This window comes from Oryzias latipes, chromosome 20 (genome assembly GCF_053564925.1).
Source record: "Oryzias latipes strain Hd-rR chromosome 20, Olatipes_Hd-rR_3.1".
NCBI lineage: Eukaryota > Metazoa > Chordata > Actinopteri > Beloniformes > Adrianichthyidae > Oryzias > Oryzias latipes.
Window position 1 is genome coordinate 4,953,651 of NC_136256.1, and position 22,753 is coordinate 4,976,403.

Consider the following 22,753-nt stretch of genomic DNA (forward strand, 5'->3'; position numbering starts at 1 on the left):
GTCTATGGCGAACAAAAGATGAAAGATTGTCTCACATGTTTTTGAAAAGTGTGTTTAGTCTGTTTTATTCTATTAGTTAATTAAAAAAATTATTTACACCTAATTGTTTAATATTTTTATGACAATTGTCTGCCGAGTTGTCCTTGACCTACATTTGATATCAAGTTCATTCAAAGTAGTGTCTAAATGAATTTCATTCTGCTGCCTCAGGAGGAGACACAGAGGCTGCCGCCCTGCAAGACTCCATAAATGATTCACCGATGGGGGGGGGGTGTCACTGTTACTCCTCCAAAGTTGGTGAGGGAGAAAAGAAGTGATGATGTAGTGCAACACCAGCAGCTTATTCTGCATATTCGTGGGTGTCTCTGGTCCCTAAGCCCTGCGAATACAGGGAAAATACTGTACATGTGTTCTTAAGTGCACAGTGACACACGGGGCAGGGACTTTCAGCAAACGAAAATGTTTGTTAACTAATTAAAAGAATCTGAAATGAACATCCATCAAATATAGAACATGTCTTAATAATGGTAAAATACAATATTATAAAGAAGGAAACAGTAACTAGAGCAAAATTTAAAAAAAACAAAAAAAAAAGCTACTACAATGTGACAAACAGACAGCACCAAAAACATGTACATTTAAAATAAAGGCAGTTATAAAATAACAAAGTCACTAAAAAAAGTTAAAGTCCATTAGTTGACTAACCTTTTTGCCCAATCTGGCAACACTGCTGACAGACTGTTTGCATGAACTCCATAAGTAAATCCTAGCTCGTCACTATACGTATCAAAGAAAAACTGAAACAAAAGTATTGAAAGTATCAATCTCATCACGCTAGTATCAATACTTCCCCTTGGTATCAATACTATCGATACTCAGATTGATACGCCCCTATTTCAAAGCATTCCCAGTGGTCTTTTTATTATGATTATGCAATTATCAGCCAAAATAACAAATACTTTGTCGTTTTCTTGGACATAGCTTCTGCAGAGAGGCAGTAATTCATTAGGCATTCACCTCTGCGTTGTGGGCGGGACCATTGGCACATCCCAGCCCAACTTTCCCTCTCCATTACTGAGAGCTCTCTGTTTACACTCTCTCCCGCTAGCTTACAACCCTAAGCTAATATTAGTGGAGAAACAAAAATGGTGAGCAATATATGAGCTATCCAGCCGTACAGTTTAGATCCAGATTCCAGCTCAGACGAGGAAGACAAAGACGTTCATGGATCTCTTTACATTGTTGTGACTTACAATGATGTGTGTCTCTGCTTTCTTCTGATCATGTGAATCTAAAATACAAACCAACAGTTGCATTGCCCCCCCGTACTTGGGTTGCAGTGTTGGCGCAGTCAGCTTCCTTCCTGTGATGTCATACCAGAGCGTGTACAAAGCTCGTTTTTGAGCAGGTTCCTGAAGGCAGCTCAGCATCAAGGTTACTCTGGAAATTTATACCCAAAAGAAGGCTGCACTAATTATTAAGTTAGAATCTGAAACCAGGAGGAACAGGAACACGAACAAGCTCATTTCTGACCTGCTTATCTGAAGATTTTTTCTTTTCTGACCCAGGGTGCATCCATCTGGAGGGTTTGGTTCTGGTCTGATCCAGACTTCAGGAGAACTCTGGTCCTCTTGAGAACCAGGGTCGCTGTAGGGATGCAGATTGACTCTGGTGCGGTTCGCTTCAGAGTGAATGCAAACAGACTTCATTGAACCAATGAGAGGAAATGATGTAGGCTTTGTGTGTTCAGAGGAGGAAAGAGCCAGAAAAAGCATGAATCCAAAGAATCAGAATAAGAGTCGCAATTTTATCATAAAAAATTCTGTTTGGTAAACACGATGCAGCAAATACTCTAGTCAGTACTGAAGACACTCAACATGGTAACGTGTTATTTTCATAATGTGAAAGATCAATCCCAGCAGGTCTGCACAGCACTGGTCTGTCCACCAGAACCATCCAGAATGCCTCTGTTTTATCTGAGAAGAGACTGCTTCCAAGCTGCGATGGTCCATCTCAGGTGTCTATAGGTTTGAGAAGCTGAAAGGCGGAGAATCACACATTGTTTAGCCTAAAAAGCTCTGAGTGCTGGAGCTCTGCATGTGGTCCCATCAGCTGTTTTGCTTTGAAGAACATTTCAAACTTTTTCAATCATCTTAAACTGAAGAACTTAATTGTTCCTCAGAAACGTTACCATCAACACTCTGAAAGAACTTGTTTTTTCAAAATAGATATTTATGTGTTGTAGCTGATGTAGGAAAATGTGTTACAGATTCTTCATCTTTGAACATCTGTAGTAAAGAGCAGGCTGAGACCAAGGTCAGGCATCTGACTCCTGAATTAGCGACTGCAGCAGACTCCAGGGACTTCTGGGTGTTTCTCACTTCTCAGCAAAACTTGCCGTGACCTCAGAATCCTCTCAAACTTCCAGCGAGCTCTTCTGGCCTCACTCTACAGATGAGCTCAGTCAAAGGTCAAACTAACAGGGACGGACAAGACTGGGAGAACACAAGGACCAGAATGTTGACACGTTTGTGTGACCCCGCTAAGCCTTTGAGGTTCTGTCACTCTGCAGTTTCCAGAACACAATCCTTTTCAGTGTTCACCTCCTCATGGTGCATCAGCAGCAGGTCAGTCAGGATTTATTTACCGCTCCTCTTTGATTCCCACACGCATCCATCTACTGATTTAAACATGAAAAGACACAAACAGAAGCAGGTTGGAGCTCACTAATTCCTCCCACTGCCTGATCAGTCAAATCTGCCTTGAACTTTACAGTTTCCTGTGTTTGAATAAAAACATTCATCCAAACATGTTAATATAGAAACGGATGAAGACGTCTTTCTCTGAACAAACACTGATTCACAACATTATTTATAATCAGGCTTAATGACACAATCAGGACGTTGGGAACACAATCTGTGTTTGTAAAGGATGAGTCATGAAAGAAAATCTTTAAACAGAGAGTGTGTTTGGAGTTTTGAGTGAGCTGCTAATTGAAGCAGAGAGGCTTTTAGTGCGGCCATCGCCATGACGAGCTCAACACAGATCACTGGACGCAGAAAAAGTTGAGGGCTAAAATACTTCTTCTCTTTCAGTAAACCCACATATGGTTTTGTTTCTGGTTTTGATGGGACGTCACAATCTCAGTGGAGCCCCACCTGTAGAACAGACAGCTACAATGCTCTAATGCCACTTTAGAAACCCTTGAACACTGGAGATGTCCAGCAACACCTTAACAATATTTGCTCTCTGGCAAACTGACCATGTATGCCATCAATGTGAATCAGCTGATTCTGAAATCTGCTTTTCATATCAGCTCTGGACTGTTATGCAACACTTTACCAATGTTAAAGTCTAATGAAAAAGCTTTTTCTGTGACAGAATCAGCTCATTATTGTTGATGGTGTAAACACTTCACTGCTGTAAAATGTTGCACATCAGTGCAAAGCTGCTTATTTCCACTTTTGTAAATTACGAGAAAGGTTGAAGACTTAAGGCCCGTACACACCGGGACGAATATTCGCCAGGCGTTATTCGCCAGCGTTTTTCGCCACGTTTTTTGTGTTCACACCCAGGCGATTTTCGCTGACGATGAGCCGAGCGAACATGCAATTTCATTCCCTGACATTAGATGGCGCTTAATGTAAACAGAAATACTCCTGTACACAAGGTGGCGCTGCACAACTTTATGCTTCTTAAAGTCGCTTTTCACTCAGAAGAAGAGAGCAAGTATTTACGCGCTTGTCAGAATAATACAAAGAAAACATGAATATTTCAAGCAGCAGTAGCTCCAACTGGTACTTGGTTCGGGGATATTTTAGAATGTCCGTCATTATTTCTTCGAGGCTGTGTAGACGCTACTTGGCGTCTATCTTCTTCGCTGGTATATGTGCTCAGCAAGGCAGTTTTGTGTTTGAGCGCCCCCAAGTTGTGTTTTACTGTAACTTCAGAAGCTCCAGAAAGCGCCGTTCTCATTGGTCGTATAGTTTTCGACGCGGCGCGTCAAACCAAAAAAACGAACCCGAGGCGTTTTTTAAAAAGTGACGCTTTGACGCGTGGCGTTTTTTTCGCGTCGGTGTGCACACTCACGTTGGCACCCTTTTTTTAGTCACGAGGCGTTAAACGTCGGCGAATATCGCGGGCGAAATTCGTCCCGGTCTGTACGGGCCTTTACGGTCGTAGTCAGAATGTAAACACTGTGGCAGAAGGACCTAAAGCATGCAAAATAAACTTTCTAAGCTTTTAAGTTTATTATAATCTTCATTCTTCAGTATAAGCAACCTCAGAGTGTTATTTTTGATCCATTCACGCATTTCAGAGTATTCCTCTAATAACCTGCGCTGCACCAGCCCCTCCCAACCCACAAAAACGAGTGGGTTCTCACGTTGTGACATCACAAAGTGAGGAACTGCCCCTTCCAGGAAGATTCTGCACTGCCATCACCGCCCCCATGCTAACACACACACACACACTTTCTCCGAGGAGCTAGCAGTGATTAACTAAATGCTTTCAATTTAAATGCAGAATTTGCAAATCTATCTTTGAAAAAGTTGGAATGTGTCATGAGTGTAACAAATGCTTATGCTTTTAAAAAAATGGTTCTTTAGTGTGCCAAAGGTAATATATGATCATTTATATGGATATAATTTACTCTGAAAGGCTAAAGAACAGCATGATATAGGACATTTTTAAAGGGTTAAACCACGTTTTCCCCAAAATGTCAGCAGTTGTTCTATCGTTGCACTTATCATGGTGGAAACTACGGTGGCCCTGAAGTGCAAATCAAATCAACAAATCACTTGACACAAAAAATTTTTTTAAAGATCACAACATATAAAAAAGCAGAACAAATTTTTATAAAACTGTAACTGCATTACATCAAGCAAAACCTAAAAAACAAAAAAACATCCCAGAAAACAAAATGATATGTTGATAAAATGAAAAACGACAAGAAACCAGAAAAATTAGGTAAAATGGGAGATCACTGATTAGACCATGATATCCAGTATTGCTTCGTGTCAAATAACTTTCAGTTGACATGATGAACAAACGCCATCAACAATCAGGGATGTCCCATAGCTTCCTTTTCCAGAAAAAAACATTTTGAGAACCAAAAGTAATTTACAGAAGTCAAAAGGAAATGTTGGAAAATTTAACACAATAAGATATACTATTATCTACTCTTGCATTTCCTTTTGTGTTCTTGTATTTTATTGCCTTGTGAAATGCTGCTGGCAGACCAGCCGCAATTTGTTTATTTGTTATTGTGATTTATGTGACTCCGGCTTCCTCCCACCATCCAAAAACATGCTTCATAGGTTAACTGGTCACTCTAAATTTGTAGGTGTGAATGTGAGTGTGTGTGGTGTGTGTGACTGTGGCTTTCCGACAGTCTGGCGACCTGTCCAAGGTGTCCCCTGTCTATTCCCACGAGTGGCTGGGATAAGCTCCAGCAGCCCTGCGTGTAGGCGCACAGCGGCAGCCACGCCTCTGCCAGTCTGCCCCTGGACAGCTGTGGCTACATCAATAGTTTGCCATCACCAAGTATGAATGAGAAGTAAATGAATGATGGATGGACTTTGAGCGTCTGGAAAAGTGCAGATGAATCCAATCCTTTATCAAAAATTGATTTTTATCTGAAAAAAGGACTTTAAACCACTAAGCAACAGTCCAGGAGTTTCTGTGTTTTAGCCTTGGGTTAGAGGCTGTCTTTGTTTGAGATGGACCCTTCGATGTGTGCGTTATGATCCTCCTCATCAGGGTTCAGGTGCTTGTGATTGTGGTATGGAGCATACGTAGCAGGTGCTGCTTAGTGCTGCTTTGTCTCAAAGGATTTTGTTTCCCAGTAAATTTAGATAACCTACATTTTTCTTCTGCTCCTTAATCTCGTTTTCAAACCATGTTTTTCTTTGAATCATCTTTTGATGAACGTGTTGAGCTAAATTCTCACCAGGTATCTGACACAAGTCCAAGAACACACTGAACGCAGGTTCTTGAATGCACTTTTAGCATTCGGTACCTGATACAAGCACATGTGCCTGTAGTTGGAAGGCACAGGTTTGGTGTGAAATGAAGAAGTGGAGAATTTAGCTCTTTTCTGGAAGTGGCCACTTGAGCGGGCATTTCTGAGGGCAGTGTGAACGTAGCATCAGGGTACAGCACTCTGTGAACAACCAGCTTTATTACCAATCACCTTTAGGTCTTAACCTTTTTGTTCATAGTGATCATCATAGTGATCATCTCTGGATATCTGTGGTGGTCTTCAAGTTTCAAATATTTCACTTAAAAAAAAAGGTTTTCTAAAATTCAGAGTGAAAAAATGTAATGCTGAAAGTAATTAATCAAATTAACTGACTTTCTAATGATATTCTATTTTTTTAAACAAACCTGTAGATGAAGAGGCTTTAAACCATAGTGACACACTCACAAACATGCACACACACACACACACACACTTCCTGTGGAGGATGAGGAGAGCAATTACAGCTCATTACGATGCTCTCTTCCTGTTTCTCCCCATTGTAATACAATTAATAGACGCACACTAATTCACACTCACTCAAGCGGCTTCCTGTTTGTTCTTGAGCGTGTATCGACCCACAGGCACACACACACACACACGCACACACACACACACACATGGGTTTTGGGTTCTGATGTTAAGAGGCTGAGGTGAGCGAGAGAGAAAAGCAAAGACAGTAAAAACCACAAAATAAGAGAGTGTGTGTGTCGAGTTCTAGTTTGTCGGAACAGAACCACTTTGTGTGTGTTTGTGCTAAAATCTTCTTCGTATCTAAACAGGAAGAAGAAAAGGTCTTTTTCTCAATGTTTAATATAACTCTGTGGATTTAGTGGTTGGAGTTCTTTTAACTTGAAGGCAGACGCAGATTCAGAGCTGCTCTGGGCAGACGAGGAAGTTTTCTTTGATAACATTTACTAATTCATACAGGAAGCCGAAAGAAAAACCTCGGTCTGAAGTTTTATTCTTTCTATTTTATTATTAAAAGTTAATAACAAGGATTTTCATCAAGAAGATTAAAATAACGAAAACTTAAGCGAATAAAAAAACATTGTAATGTTATATTTTAGTAAATTTATTAATCTGTAAAATTACAAGGATTTCTGAGAATAAAATGATCTGTGGTTCAAATTACCATAATATAGTGCCTGTTTTTTAAATCAATCAGCTCGTTAATATTCAAGTTTATGTATTTTTGATTGAAGTTTCTCTATTATCTACATGGTAAATATTTTCACATATTAAAATAGGCATTTGGCATATTTGTTTTGCAGAAAACAAAAAAAATCATCAAAGGGAAGAATCTAATCTACAGGAAAAGGTTTTTTGAGGCTTTCGTCTTCAGCTGCTGAACCTCAAAAGTAACTTTGAAAAAAAACAATACGAACATTTTATCCCGGAGGGAGCAGCTTCAGCCCAAGCAGCTATCGTAACAGCAAACACAGACATAACATCTCAAGTTTCTTCTTGCCGATAAAGGTCAGATGGTGCACTTAACGAGCAATTAGCAGAGGGGAAATGCCAGCAAGGCCGTCAGCCACGCAGCATCTGAATTATTCACTGCCATAACACAGAGGAGGAGCAGCCATATGCTCTGAGACGCCAATCCTGTTTCACTAATGTCAAGTGGATCTGCATTAGTAAGGGCAGAGGATCATGGGTAATGAGACTGTCCCTTTGGCACTTTTTCCAGCTGGAGGTTGTCTGTGCAAACTTTGACTGACGCCTGCTTATAAAGGTCGATGCTGAAGCTGCTGAAATGACAAATGTTCTGAAAAGTGCTTCAAGTTCAAATGGGCTTCAGTGGAAACTGAAGGATGAGCCCCTGACTTCAGTCTGCAGACTGAGGCATGCCTCAATAGGGGCGGAGTTAAACCTGTTGAGGCACGCCCACTCTGTGTGATTTTTTTTTTTTTTGTCACAGTAAAGGTTAAAATTCAAAAATACTAAGAGTCTCAGCTTTAAGAAGCTGATGTAGTTTCTTCAGCCAGTAATGATCTGCTCTGCATTGCGCTGATCAACAGTCATGTTGATCAGTGACCTGATCATAAAAATAGATACTCTGTGTGATCGTGGGACATTTTGTTGTTAGCTGTTGTAGACTTTGTTTTTTTCAAATTAATGAAGTTATCAAAAGTTGTCTATAAATTGTGATTTTTGGATGGTTTCAGATTTCAGTAACTGGAGGCTGACTTGAGGCTGTACGGCGGTGTAGTGGTTAGCACTATTGGCTCGCATGTTCAAATCCCACATGGGTTCTTTCTGTGTGGAGTTTGCATGTTCTCCCCATGTGGGTTTACTCTGGTTTTCTCCCACAGTCCAAAAACATGCTGCATAGGTTCATTAGTGAATGTAAAATCATCAGCATGAGTGTGTCGTCCTACAACAGACTGCCGACTTGTTCAGGGTGTGTCCCCCTTCACCCAGCAATAGCTGGGAAAGGCTCCAGCAACCCTATGACCCCAGAAAGAGTTCAGCATCTCCGGTGTTAAAGGATTAAAAATCCAGAATGTTGTTCAATTCAGCTTGACTTGTTTCTGAAGATGGATGGACGGACGGACGAATTATGGAGAATCAGGATGACCCAGATGCAGGAAAAAGAAGCAAGTGGAGTGATGAGAAGGAAACTACACTGCGACGCAGAGTGCAGAATCAGGTCAGCTTAAATAGAACAGGTTAACTAAAGTGCAGGCAGTTGTACGCACTCCAGGAATGACAGGAGAGGGGGCGGAGCCCTACACCCAACCTGCACACAAAAAATCAAAAGGAAACAGAATGACTTGGTGAACTGACCTGGCTTCAGATTTGATTGGTTTTTAAACTTTTGCCCCTCAGACCAATAAAGTTAAACATGTGCAGATCCTAATAAACACTGTAAATCCAATGAACACCAACTTTTAACTGGCTTGTGTGAATCTGTGTGTATAAATAAATACTACATCTGAATTCCATTTTGAGGTGGTTTCGTTTTTTTCTTCCTTTGTTTTGCGGCATTAGTTTGTAGTTTATTTTGGCTCTGAGTGGTTTATTTAAGGCTTCTAAAGAAGCAGAATGTCTTTCTTCTGTGGTCCTCGTCCCTTCAGATGAGCAGGGCGTGCTGAAGAGCCCGTCACAGACAGCAGAGGGGCGTTCAGTGCATGTCTGAGTCACGCTGAACACTCATCACGGCTCCTCTAACAGATGGACGGTAGGCGAAGTCACAAACGTGCACATGGACCTCTCAGCCACGAGGCCGACTCTGTCACATTTGATCTGATGACTCTGAAAATCGTGAGGCATGATCATCAGATTGAAAAAGGTTCTGAAGTTTCATCTGAACTGACTTTAGGAAGTGAAGTTGCATCTTTGGCAGAAATTAAGATGCAAAGGCAAAACTTGCTTTTTGAAATGTTTCCTCTCTCTCTGTTTCTTTAAATTACATCATTTGTATCAAGTTTTCTATCATTTAACCCTTTAACACCAGAGCTTTATCTACAGTGTTTACATTATTTAACTCTTCAACCGTTTACACAGTTAAAGTCATTCTCTCTCAGAGAAGAACAGCCTTGTGCTGTAATACAACACTTTACGTTAGTGATCTGTTGCATATCAGTGCAAAACTGATATCAAAAGTGGCTTTACTCCCCGCCAGGAGCAGCTGATTCATGCTGGATACGTAAACAGTCAATAATTTATGGTAGCTCAAAGAGGGCGTTATGTAGGCGTTGCCAGCAACATCTCCAGGTGTTAAAGGGTTAAAACCTTCTTTATTATCCTCATCATGCTATTTTTAGAAGAGACTCTTTTATTCTTTTGTGGTCATGACACTCTTTACTTAAGCAGCCCTTAAACCATGACACCCCCTCCTCCGTGCCCCACAGATGGATTTCTTCATTTGTTTCCATACATGTTCCTGTGGTCAAACATGGATTTCTTCTGCTATTCTGCCTTCATTTTCCTGGAACTTTCTCACTTTGGTTTAATAAAATTCTCAATCGACCCGTTTCTTTATGTTCCGGGTCAAGTCGAATGCCACAGGATTTATCCAAATAGAAGGTTTGGAGGGCAACGTTTTCAGCTTCTGCTTGGTCCTCCCTGCAGGTTGAACTCTAACCTCCTCCTCATGTTGTTCACTGAACAGCCGGAGTTTGCTGCAGATGCTGTGATCACAGGCTCTCAGGATCTGCCAGGAGGACCTCATAAGGTCCTGAACTTCTTTGAACCACAGCTGGTCTTGTAGTAAAGCCGCCTCCCCCAACATGTTGAGGTTCTTCTGAAGCAAACCTGGTTCTGTTTGGCTAATTTAATGTGGTAAAAAACTGAACCAATGAAAAAGAAGCTGGACCTCCAGCTCCTCAAAGACAGTTCAGTCTGCAGAACCTGGACTCCAGTGAGGTGATCAGAGGGAGTTTGTTTCTCCTCTGCAAACTTTCTGCCTGTCGGTTCCTCCTCTGACAGACAGGCTGCCCTGCTACAGTGACAGAGTGGTTAATAATTCACAGTCCTCCTCCTCTTCCTCTACACTCCTCCACTTCTCTCTGGAGGAGGAAGAACAGGATGCCCAGAGGGCTGAGAGAGTTGGAGGGAAGGATCCTTCTTTCCTCCCTCTATTATCATCCTGCTCACTTGTCATTATGCCTCTGCTGATTTTATTTATTTTGCTTCTTTCGTGACCTTTGAGGTAAAATCTCATCGACCTGTTTGACAGCTGACATGACACAAAAACCGCTGCATCTTTGAAACCGCAGCTGACTGCTTTCAGAGAGAGTCACACACAACCTTTTCATTAGGGTTTAGAAATCTGCTCAGATCTGAAGCATTCTGTTTAAAAAAGACAGAGTTTATGGTGACAGTTGGACATTTTGACACTTTTTACTGCAAAAACTATGTGGAGAAACCCCCTCTATCTGCCTGCTGTTCGCAAAGTATACGTGTTCCTTTTTAGTCTTGTTTGTAATGAACATATAACCTAGAGCAGGGGTGTCAAATATACGGCCTGCGGGCCGTATCAGGCCCGCTAGATGGTTTAGTCCGGTCCACACATGAAAATTAAAAATCATAAGGATGTTTAGAAAAGAAAGCAAGTTTCTAGTCCATTCCTGTGGCGAGTTATGATTTTTAATAGAAATAAACAAAATGCGCAATTCCGCCACTAGGGGGAGCAAAGGAAAAGCTAAACAGGTGAAACAACATAACTCTGCATGTGCCAAAAACGAAACCTAACCTAATTGTTTCGTTGCTATAAGAATGATCAGTAGTGACACCTTAATGACTAAAATCTTGTCAAAAAAAAAAAGGTTGAAGTGAAATGCTGAGCTTTCCAGGAAAATGGAAAGCGTTTTATTTGTTCACGGAGCTGAATGCAAACCTGCATGCTTGGTATGTCATCAACAGGTTGCAGTGCTGAAAGAATATAACATTCAGCTCCACTATGAGACTCACCATAAGGAAAAGTTTCACCATTTGCAGTTAAAAAAAAAAAAAAATTACCAACTATTAGCTGGACTGACAAAATGACATCTGCATTTACTGCAGCCGTGACGTCAGTGATGGAGCAGTGAAAGCTAGCGACGTTATTGCAAACAAGTTGGAGCAAACATCAAAACCATTTTCAGATGCTGAAATATTAATACAACATCTCTGAGGAAACATGGGCAGCCATATGAAGGAATCCAGTCATTTATTGTATTTTCAGTCACTATTGATGAAAGCACCATCATCACATATAACTGTAAATATTTATTAGAGGTGTTAAAGAGACGTCACAGTGGAGTTTCTTGAGTTGATGGACACAACAACAGCTGATGACATAGTCAGCTCTCCAGTTACTGTGCTGGACTATGTTGGAGTGAACTGGTCACTGATGAGGCCGCATTGAAGGTCAGGAAGAAGGCAGGTGTTGCCACAAAATTCAGGCAGCAACCAGGAAAAGACTCTCATAATAATGAATAATAATGGACATTTCATTGTGTTTTGCACACTTGAATCACAGTAAATGTGTTTCTGCACAGGATCTGAATCCTGAAATTGATGGACGGGTGAAGTTGGAGGAGAGAAAGGAGGTTAACTCCAAACTCTTATGTCCCCAATAGTTGCAAGTTTAATTTAGTGTAATTTTGTCATCGTTTGGACGTTTACATTTTAGGAGGATGTTTCATTTTTTTTCTGTAGCCCCTCTTGAATTTGTTATCAGGATTGCTTCAGTGTCAGATTTGAAATATTCCGTCTGTATAAAATTGAATAAACCAATATTTTTTAAAGTGAAATGAATTTCATTTAAGATCCATTGGCCTCTGTTAATGAATGTGTAATAAGAAATGATTAGGCTACCATGTTGGTTGAGTCATGTTTTCCAATTGAGTAAAAAAACAAGAATAAAGCTTTATTTTGCCTTTACGCTACTGGTCCGGCCCACTTGAGATCAGACGGGTTGAATGTGGCCCCCGAACCAAAATGAGTTTGACACCCCTGACCTAGAGTTTAAGCTCAATGTAAAGGATGTTCTTCAAACTAAACTAACAGAATAGTAATAAAAGTACTGAATAAACGAGAAAATGCTTTTCATATTTTATAGAAACCTGTGTCATCAGCAAAAACGAAAATCAGAAAAAACCTCATAAAAATACCATCAGTGAACAGATAATGTTGATGCCTGGATCTATCTCACAGTCTCTTTGTGTTTTAGTGATAATGTTTTTACATTTAAAATAACTGAATACCTTTTCGGGTCATATGGTTGCTGGGGCCTATCCCAGGTACCGCTGAGTGAAGGCAGGAAATTCCCCGAACAGATTGTCCGTTTATTGCAGGACCCCTTACTCATAAACAAGCCCAGGGACAATTAAAGACAACAATCAACATACAGTATGGAGCATTTTTTGGACTGTGGGAGGAAGCCAGAGAGCCCAGGAAAAAACCATTCATGCATGAGGAAAACGGCCAAACTCCACACAGAAAGAACCCTGTCGGGATTTGAACCAGGGGCTTCTCATTGTTACGCAAGAGGGCTAACCACTACACCACTGTATGAGCCACATTTAAATTATGACTTGAAGAAACAGGATCTAGTTTTCTTGCTGCAGCTACTGCTTGATTTGATGACTTTCATGAATCTTTGACCAAAATTTTATGCAGAGCAAATCTCTCCTATTCTCCATAACTTACTCACATCTGGAAGTTTGATACTCCTGGGGCCTCATTTATAAACGTTGCGTACGCACAAAAAAAGGCGTATGCCACTCTCTACGCAACAATTGATATTTATATAAAGCAAACTTGACGGGAAAATGTGCGGTCCGTCACGCAAGCTTTGACCCAGGCGTACGCACAAAAACGGGTGAAATGAGAAACGGCGACACCGTCGGCAGAAGGAAGAAACACGTGAAAATGACAATACTGCCTCTCATAAATAACATTAAGACTTCACAAGGCAAGTCTTACAATTAACAGCCAACACGAACACCCGTTTGATCGATCAGGAGTGAAACAAACAAAAAAATCAAACGAAAACTACAACAGAAATTCAAATGAACGTACAGGGTTCGGGGCGGGGGGGGTTGACGGGTCGGGGTCTCCGCTGAGGCAATCGGCGGTTGCCCCGGCCTGCAGGCCGTATGTTTGACACCCCTGCTCTAGGTTATATGTTCATTACAAACAAGACTAAAAAGGAACATGTATACTTTGCGAACAGCAGGCAGATACAGGGGGTTTCTCCACATAGTTTTTGCAGTAAAAAGTGTCAAAATGCCCCCGGCCGGTTGGCTGCCTCGGTCCCGTCGAGGCCTGACCAGAGCTCTTCTATGGCCGGCGTTTGGGGGGTGGGGGCTTGGGCATGCTCCGGGGGGAGCGACGCTTTCTGGCTCCTCTCTCTCTGTGTGGGGTGGGTGGTGCCGGGCCTGGAGTGTCGGCGCCTCTGGGGGTGGGGCCCCTGGGCTGGGTGGGCCTGGAGAACATAAACACTCACCTGATCACAGGTGTTAGCTCACCTTTGCACTAACAGTTTGCATGGTTTAATGACTGAAATATTTCACACTAGTTGGTTTTAAGGCATAAGTATGCGTGTGAACACTATCTTTTTTGTGTACATGTTGACATGTGGACATTTTTGCAGCTAGCAGGTGTGTTGATAACATTTGAGTGTGTGCGAACAGGCCCCGCCCTTTTGGTACTACATTTGAACCGTACCGTAATGATAAACAACCAGTAAACTTGTTGCTTTATGCTGCTTCATGGTCTTATCCCCCCTCCCCTCCTATTATCACCCTCCTACCCCCCTCTCTCTCTAACATCCCTCCCTTTTCTTCCCTTCTTTCCTTTTCCGTCCGGTCCAACACCCAAGATTTTCAAACATGGTTGAAATTAATAAAGTTTGGCCTCAATTACAAAAGGGGTTTATTCAGACATACCTCTGGTTTGTCTGAAAATTAATAACCCCTATTGTTAAAGTAAAATATGTCCAACACAAGAGGCCCTCAGCTCTCATCTGTCTGCCAAGCTGTTGGACAGGACAAGTAAAAAAAAAAAAAAAGACTAGGCTATAAAGTGCGGTTGTATTGAGTGCCCTGGATTTTAATATAATTTGGAAACATTCATACAACTTTTCTCTTCTTTTCCCACTTTCTTTTGAACTATGATATCATCCATTAGCCGAAGTTAAAAAACTAATAAATATGTCCTTTTTCTTAAAAAAAAAAAAAGAAATTCAAATGAACACTTATTTGCAGAAAGAAATTTGAAAAATGTTCTGCAATAGTGGCATGTTATGCAATTCATCTTCATAAATAATATAGTTAACAGAACGAAATAATGTACAAACTGATATTCCCGTCAATGTGTCCGTCTGGCGGAGCAGATATAGGTGCAATTAGACAGACAGACGTATTAATTGTCCACTGGGGAAAGTTGTTTTCATATTAAAACATTTCTTCATAAGCTACAGAATTATGGTATTCATGCATTTGCCTTTAGTTTGTTTTATTTTTGATAAAACCATGTTTGGCGTATGTCTCAACAATTCAGAAAGCAACAAGAAATTACATTTGCGCTGATCAATTTCCCATTTCCACGTCGATTATTACCGACATCTGTAGCTTGTCAGATGTAATTAAATGTATGGAAATAAAATGCCCCATCACAATGCGTAATGACGCACAATGGCTGATCTTGCACTCTTAGAAGATGTGGTAAATGGAATAATCCGGAGTGAACGTATCTTTAGACAGCAAGAAGACTTGCTGGCAAACGAGGACGAGTGGCTTATGAGCCGGGTCCGACTTCCTCGAGCCGTCCTGTTGGACCTCTGCGGGCTTTTGGGGGGGTGTCACCCGGTGCATCTGGCGCGTCGTGTCCCCCTGCGCCTCAGTCACCACTCCACTAAGGGATTCCCCAATTATTGCCGCCAGTCCCCCCCCCCACCCCCCACCCACCCGTGGCAGACACACTCTGGCGATGCAGCGCCAGACGTTTTTTTGCCTCGACTTTGATGTCCGACCATTTCTTTTTAATTTCGGCCACGGTCCGAGGTTGTGAGGCTACAGCATTTACGGCGTCTGCCACCGTTCCCCCATGTCGCTTTTTGGCATTAGTAATGCCCACACTGTCCCCCCAAACAACATTCTCTCTTTTCCACCTCGCCAACGATAACTTCTACTTCACATTGAGTGAAGTTACGTTTTTTTCATTTCCTCTCTGTGTTTGCCATGGTTTTGCAATCAATGAATATTCATTTGTGGGCGTTTCACTGACTATTTATGGGCAACTATGGGCGTGTCATGAAGCCGCAAAAGCTGCGCTACATTTAGAATTGGTTGTGATTTATTAAGGGAAAGATGCGTAGGATGTGCGTGCGCACGGTTTTATAAATCCGAATATTTCTGTGCGTACGCACGTCCTATGTTTCATCCGTACGCCACTTCTGACACAAATCCTACGCAAAGTTCTATAAATGAGGCCCCTGGTTACAAATACAAAGTCTGTGTCTTCAGCAGAGTCCTCACCAGCAACCAGACCTCATCTACTGTCTGGTAGGAAAAACAGTTCCTGTTAGTGATGTCTGGGCGCCATCTTGTTGTCTGCAGCCATGTCCTCTTGAGTTTCAGTGCTGCAGATTTTGATCCCATGGAACATCACATTTTTCTCAACAGGCTAGAGAATTTGGTGGGACTATCAGGTAGCGTCCAGTTTGGTCAGATCTTATCTTAAAACGCAAGAGCTGTGATATGTCCATGGGGATCATAAATCCGACAGTCTTGTTGTAGTACAGAGTTCCTCAGGGTTCTATTAGTGGACCTCTGCTGTTCCCTCTACAATTAGAAATGTACCAGATGTTTTACCTTTAGACCATGTCCTAGTTAGTATTCTCACAAAACATTAAACACGTGCGAATGGCTCATCTCCAGCGAGTCACTTATGAAGAGCATTTTTGTTTCCTTTTTTTTTGCCTGAGCTGACAGCATCTGCATGTCAGACTCAGACTCCTGTTTCAGCAGAGCTGCAGCGACAGCAGCTGGTTTTCATGCAGACTTGGGCTTTCAAGAGGTTGATTAAAGTTTCGAAAAGCAGAGCTGCATGTTGTGATGACGCTCCAAGAAGGTCAAGGGAAAGCTAGTATTTGAAGATGTCTTCTGCTAGATTTCTCTGACAGGAAAGACGTGTGGAAAACGAATGAATAAATAAAGCCAAGCAAAGTCAAACAAATCCGGGAGGCAGATATGCAAACGAAGCGGGCCTTTCAGCGAACGCAGTGACGCTACAGCTCTTCTCTCTTGTTTATCTGGCCTTTTTTTCTGAGCGGAGAAGGCCTGGTGAGAGCTGCCTGTGATCTATTAATACATATGCATGAATTAGTCAGAGCGGCTCTGTAGCTGTTAGCCGGCTGTGCAGGAGCTCTGGCTCTGGTCCGGAGAGTCCGCCAGGACTCAGCCCACAATCTGGTGCTGGTGAGCAGAAGCAGAGGCAGCTCTGCTCCCTCCAGGCCCAGTTCTCCTCGCTTCTTTGAAAGGTCAGGGGTCACATTCTGGGCCAAGTTTGAAGCTGACTAACAGGTCCTGTGGACTCAAAGCTGATCCCCAATGCAGCTCTGCAGCTCACAGCTGTGTTTGAATCTCTGGGACGAAATTTTTTGTGAGCGCGCTCACAACACTCCTTCTATTCCTCTCTATTTTTAGCAGGTTTTAAACCATCTATACATTCATTTATTCATCCATCCAATATTTCACCCATCCATCCAACCATGAATACTACTGTGTCTGCGATCCATTCATTCATCCACCCATTCATTCAGTATTTCATCCATCATCCTATCCAACCATGATTACAGCCATGCATCTGCCATTCATTCATTAATCCATCCATTCATCCATCTCTCTATTCATTCATCCATCATTTATTCATTTTTCCTATCTATTTTATCCATCTGTTCATCCAGACATCCATTTGACCATTTATACATCCATCTATCCATCCTTTCATCTGTCCATTATTTGCTATTCTGTCCATCCATCAGTTTATTCATACACCATTTTTGTGTCTTTCCACTATTTCATCCATCTGTACATTCACCTTTTTATTCATTCATCCATGTATTCATTCTTCCACTTATTAAAGTCAGTGGGTGCTAGTGTGCTGATGGTTGTTGCAGCGTCATGTCCATTTTCATCCATCCACAAACATTTTTCATCCATCCTTCTATCCAACCACACATTTTGTCTTTACCAAATCCATTTTCAACCACAAACCCAACTGTTTGTTTGCCTCTGTCTATTCAGTCGTCAATCAAGTTTTTTTTATGCCTTCATTAGAATGAATAGATTTGAATTTGTTGTAGTTGTGGCTGCGGTAGCATAGCACCCATAGAGCTTTTGAATTCTTTTTCCACCTCGTCCATGACTTAAGCTGCATTTTCTCACTTGCAGATTTTCAGAAATTCTAAGAAGAGTTCAGGTCATTTATCTTCCTGCACATACAGATTACGTCTGTGTGCACAAATATGCATGTCAACATTTATTTGTAGAGTCTGCAGAGTCTGGGTTTCAGTTTTTGTCGGTGGTTCAAAGTTGCTCTTCCTTCCTCCAGTTCTCCTTCACCTCCGTCTGACTGTCCAGCCCAATTAGGAAGGATCTGAGAGGTGAGAATTACTGGAGTGGAGAGCCTCCTTCCCTGCACTTGAACACATCACAGCCAATTCACAGAATGCTAATTGATTTCTGCTGTTTTCTGGGCCAGTGGAGAAATAGTCAGGATGGGTGGATGGATGGAGGGATTAAGAGAGAGAGGAGAGATGGATGAGGGCTCTTTGAAGGAAGGCTCTTGTGCCAACATTTGTCCTGATAAATATAAAGACTAGGGGACAAATATTGACCATAATCCACTAATTTAATTCCCCCACAAAAGGAGAGAGTGGATGAATGCCGAAAGTAGTGAAAGTTAAAGATGCTAAAGATTGACTTTCCTTTTCTTAGTTTATTGTATGATCTACAGAGGAACTGGACAAAGGTAACCACCAAACTACTACCTCAATTTCCACTACAAAAGTCTTCTAACATCCCAAATCCCAGATGATAATATTCTATCTGTATGCTGTCATGCTAGTTCATGTACATAAAAACATAACTTTACATTTTCCTGTAAGATACCATTGCAGTGTTTTTTCACCATCAAACAAAACGAAAAGTTCTGTTGTCTTAATCTGAAAACAAACATTTTAAAGAGAGCAGTTTGAATGAGAATCTGTCCGGACCTATGTGGCTTCTGGACACCCAACTGTATTTGGGACTGGATTTGTGAGTGTGTAATTCTTGATTTGTAACTCATAATATATTTTGAGCGGAACTGTGTGTTCTTGCAACTGCACATTCACATGTACACTCCAACATCAAAAACGTACAAAATACAATTCACGCAAGCACAACTTGAAATTATAGCAGCTTAAGACTAACTACAAATTCAAATTGACTCCTACACATACAAATCTTTAAATAGTACGCACCAATCGCCGGATATGCACACACAAAACCACATCTACGCACACATTTGATTTGATTTTGATTTGAAAAGGAATATTTCATGCAATCAAATAAGAATAATACACAACAACAAAACAATCATCAGTTATCCATTCATACAATGACGAATCAAACTTAGGATAATTAGACATATTATGAATAAATATTGCTTAAAAGGGAGTGGAAGGAATTGAACTCATATAATCCCACCCAGTAATACCGTAACCATTTTATTACATGATTTATCATTATCCGGTTCCTAGCTTTTATCAGACAGAATTAAGAATCCCGAAGTATCAATAAAGCACATGACAAAAATGAATTACTTAAATTATTATGGAAAAAATAACTTTTAGAAATCAACATTGCAAATGCAGATAATTTATCCAAAGTATATGCAGATTATGTTACTCATAAAAGTCATGTATATGATTAATAAAAATAATACTATATCAGTAAAATAAACATAACACTGTTTCAAAAATTTTCTTAGCAAAATTTGATGTTAGTCTCAAAAGGTAAAATATGTGCACAATTATGTTACATCAGGAAAAAGAGAAGTAATATCATTATAAATGGTATGAACCCCACCTTGAACCCCACCTTGCCTCTGGTGGGAGGTTGGCGCCAGTGTTTGGCAGCGGAGCCGCCATCAGTGTGTGAATGTGTGTGTGACTGTGTGTGTGACTGGGTGAATGGGTCTGTGACTGTAAAGCGCTTTGGGCCTTTGAAAGAGGGTAGAAAAGCGCTATATAGGTATACGCCATTTACCATAATGGAAGTTACAGTCACTTATGGCGTACTGGAGATGCTGTTGCACGGTGCCCTTATGCTGTTCTCTTGTCATTAGTAAAGTGCGAGTATTTGTCCCTTACTGACTGCACATAAGTGCCGCACACAGGGTGTGTAGGTAAGATATAACTGCCCCTAGGACGCCTTCAGGACGTTCACACAAACTACGCCCTGATTTTCTTATTTCCTCATTTCTAAAAGTCAAGTTGAATGCAAGGAGTGCACATTTATCATGTGAACAGCATTGGGCTCCTTGAACAATGCATAGGATTTGGTGGGGTTTAAAAAAAGACTAATCCGTACCCGGACGCGCCTGCATCTCACCCACCACACCCTTACTCACCCTCACATGTTGTATAAGTGTTCGTTACGGCCTGTCAGCATGCCCGTAGCAAAAATGTACATAAGCTTTTTTCCCTGGGCTCACTGAAGGGCTACTGCCATGATATTTTGTGCAGGCCACCTTTGTGCCGCGTACAGGCTGGCCCCTTTTTCGCCCGCAGACAGCCTGCATCCACCTGAAGGGCAGTTTGACTAAGGCTTTTAGACCTCCACTCAAAGACTTGGAACTTGAGTTGAGCTTCAGGACTTGGTCATTTGTAACATCTCTCTTGTTCCTCCAGCACATCACTGTCAGACCTGACAAAATGCTCTTTTTTTGTGTTTTTTCCTGTTGTTTCATTTGTCAGAACACAGAAACACTGTCTGTCTCCACAGTTCTTTCTAAGTAACGGGAAAACTTTCATGGTAATCATTGGTTTGAAAACGTAAGACTCCACCAGAGTAAAGCCAAGGATTTAAGAGTTGACGTGTTTGGTGGAGGGGGGGGTCAGCTCCACCAGAGTTAAATCCACTCAGCTGTTGTCTTCTAGCAGATCCCACAGCCACGCTTCTGTAGAAAAGAGGCAAGGCAAGGCAAGGCAAGGCAAGTTTATTTGTATAGCACAATTCATAAGCAAAGTAATTCAAGGTGCTTCACAAAACAGAAAAATGCATTAAAATCACAATACATCATAGAAATAATCAACATAAAATTTACTTTAAAAGAAAAGAAAAAATTTGAAAATTGATTCAAAAATAAAGGAATGTAAGGAAAGAAAAGTGCAGATAGGACCTTTCAGTCATATACACGGCTAAACAGAAATGTTTTAAGTCTAGATTTGAACATGAACACAGAAGAGGCCTGTCTTACGACTTCAGGGAGGCTGTTCCAGATTTTAGCTGCAGAATATTGAAACGCTGATTCCCCTTGTTTAGTTCTGACTCTGGGAATCAACAGGAGGCCGGCCCCTGAGGTCCTCAGAGTACGAGATGTTTCATATGGCACTAACATGTCAAAGATGTACTTTGGTGCTCGGCCATGGAGAGACTTGTACACAAGCAAAGCTGCTTTGAAGTCTATTCTTTGAGGTACAGGGAGCCAGTGCAGAGACCTGAGCACAGGACTAATGTGATCATACTTCCTGGTTCTGGTCAGGACTCGAGCAGCAGCATTCTGGATGTACTGAAGCTGTTTTACGGCTCGTTTGGAGAGGCCGGTGAGCAGGCCGTTACAGTAGTCTAACCTACTGGAGACAAATGCATGAATAAGTATCTCCAGGTCTGGCTTTGACACTATGTTTTTGATTTTGGCAATGTTTTTCAGATGGTAAAATGCTGCTGATGTTACTGACTTGATATGGCTGTAAAAGTTCAGGTCAGAGTCCATGATTACCCCTAGATTTCTGACTTGATTTGAGGGTTTAAGAGACAGAGAATGAAGGTAGCTGCTGACAATTTCTCTTTGTTTCTGTGGGCCAAAAACAATAACTTCGGTCTTGTCTGAGTTTAGCTGGAGAAAGTTGTTCTGCATCCACGCACTGATCTGTTGGAGGCAGTGGCTGAGTGAATCCACCGGCCCATATTCACCTGTTGTCAGTGACACATAGATCTGAGTATCATCTGCATAGTTGTGATAAGATATGTTATTACTGCGTATTAACTGCCCTAGTGGCAGCATGTACAGGTTGAACAGAAGGGGTCCCAGGATCGATCCCTGGGGCACACCACAATTCAAGGCCATGTAGTCTGAGACACAACTCCCAATTTCAACAAAATATTTCCTGTCTTCTAGATAAGACTTGAGCCAACTTAGGGCAGATCCAGAGATGCCAACCCAGTCTTGGAGTCTGTGCAAAAGGATCCCATGATCAACAGTATCAAAGGCAGCACTCAGGTCTAGCAGGATTAAGACAGAGACTTTGCCATCATCAGTGTTCAGGCGGATGTCGTTGGTTACCTTGATAAGAGCAGTTTCTGTGCTATGATGGGGTCTAAAACCTGGCTGGAAAATATCACATGAATTGTTTAATAAGAGAAAATCAGTGAGCTGTTGGTAGACAACTTTTTCAAGGACTTTTCCTAAAAATGGCAGATTAGAGATAGGTCTGTAATTATTCAGTACAGTGGGATCAAGACCGCTTTTCTTCAGGAGGGGTTTAATAACTGCAGTTTTTAAGGCCTCGGGAAATATTCCAGATTGAAGAGACATGTTAACTATTTGAGTAATTGATGGCAACACACTGTTCAGGACAGACTTTAGAAATCTAGTGGGTAACACATCAAGGCAGCATGTAGACGAGCTCAGACGGGTGATGGTCTCTTGGACAGTTTGGTCAGTGACAGGTATAAAGTGAGTCAGCTTAGAGTGAGTAGGTGGCCGTTCGATAGTTATATGTGTTGTGGAGTTGATGGCTTTTTTAATGCCCTGAACCTTGTCATTAAAAAATACAGCAAACTCATTACATTTAGGTGTGCAAACCAGTTCTATTGGTAGCTGGGTTGGAGGGTTAGTTAATCTGTTTACTGTTCTGAACAGGACCCGAGAGTTGCTGCTGCAACTTCCAATGATTTCAGAGAAGTACCTTTCCCTTGTTCTGCATAAGATCTGGTTGTAAGCGTACAACTCCCCCTTATACATTTC

The 22,753-nt window shown here is 41.5% G+C and overlaps 1 protein-coding gene across 3 annotated transcripts in view; it reads left to right on the plus strand.

The window, feature by feature from the left end:
• fars2 (phenylalanyl-tRNA synthetase 2, mitochondrial) overlaps positions 1-22,753 on the plus strand; it is a 126,468-nt gene that overhangs the window by 89,961 nt on the left and 13,754 nt on the right. The window contains exon 10 of one of the 3 annotated variants that reach the window (XM_023949894.2): positions 18,071-18,173. The exons of 1 other annotated variant lie outside the window; for it this stretch is intronic. In XM_023949894.2, coding sequence (XP_023805662.1) covers positions 18,071-18,119 — 49 coding nt within the window. In that variant the 3' untranslated portion in view covers positions 18,120-18,173. Of the gene's footprint in view, positions 1-8,562; positions 8,850-18,070; positions 18,174-22,753 lie in introns of those variants that run through there. One more of the 3 variants, XM_078938905.1, reaches the window with a different exon arrangement.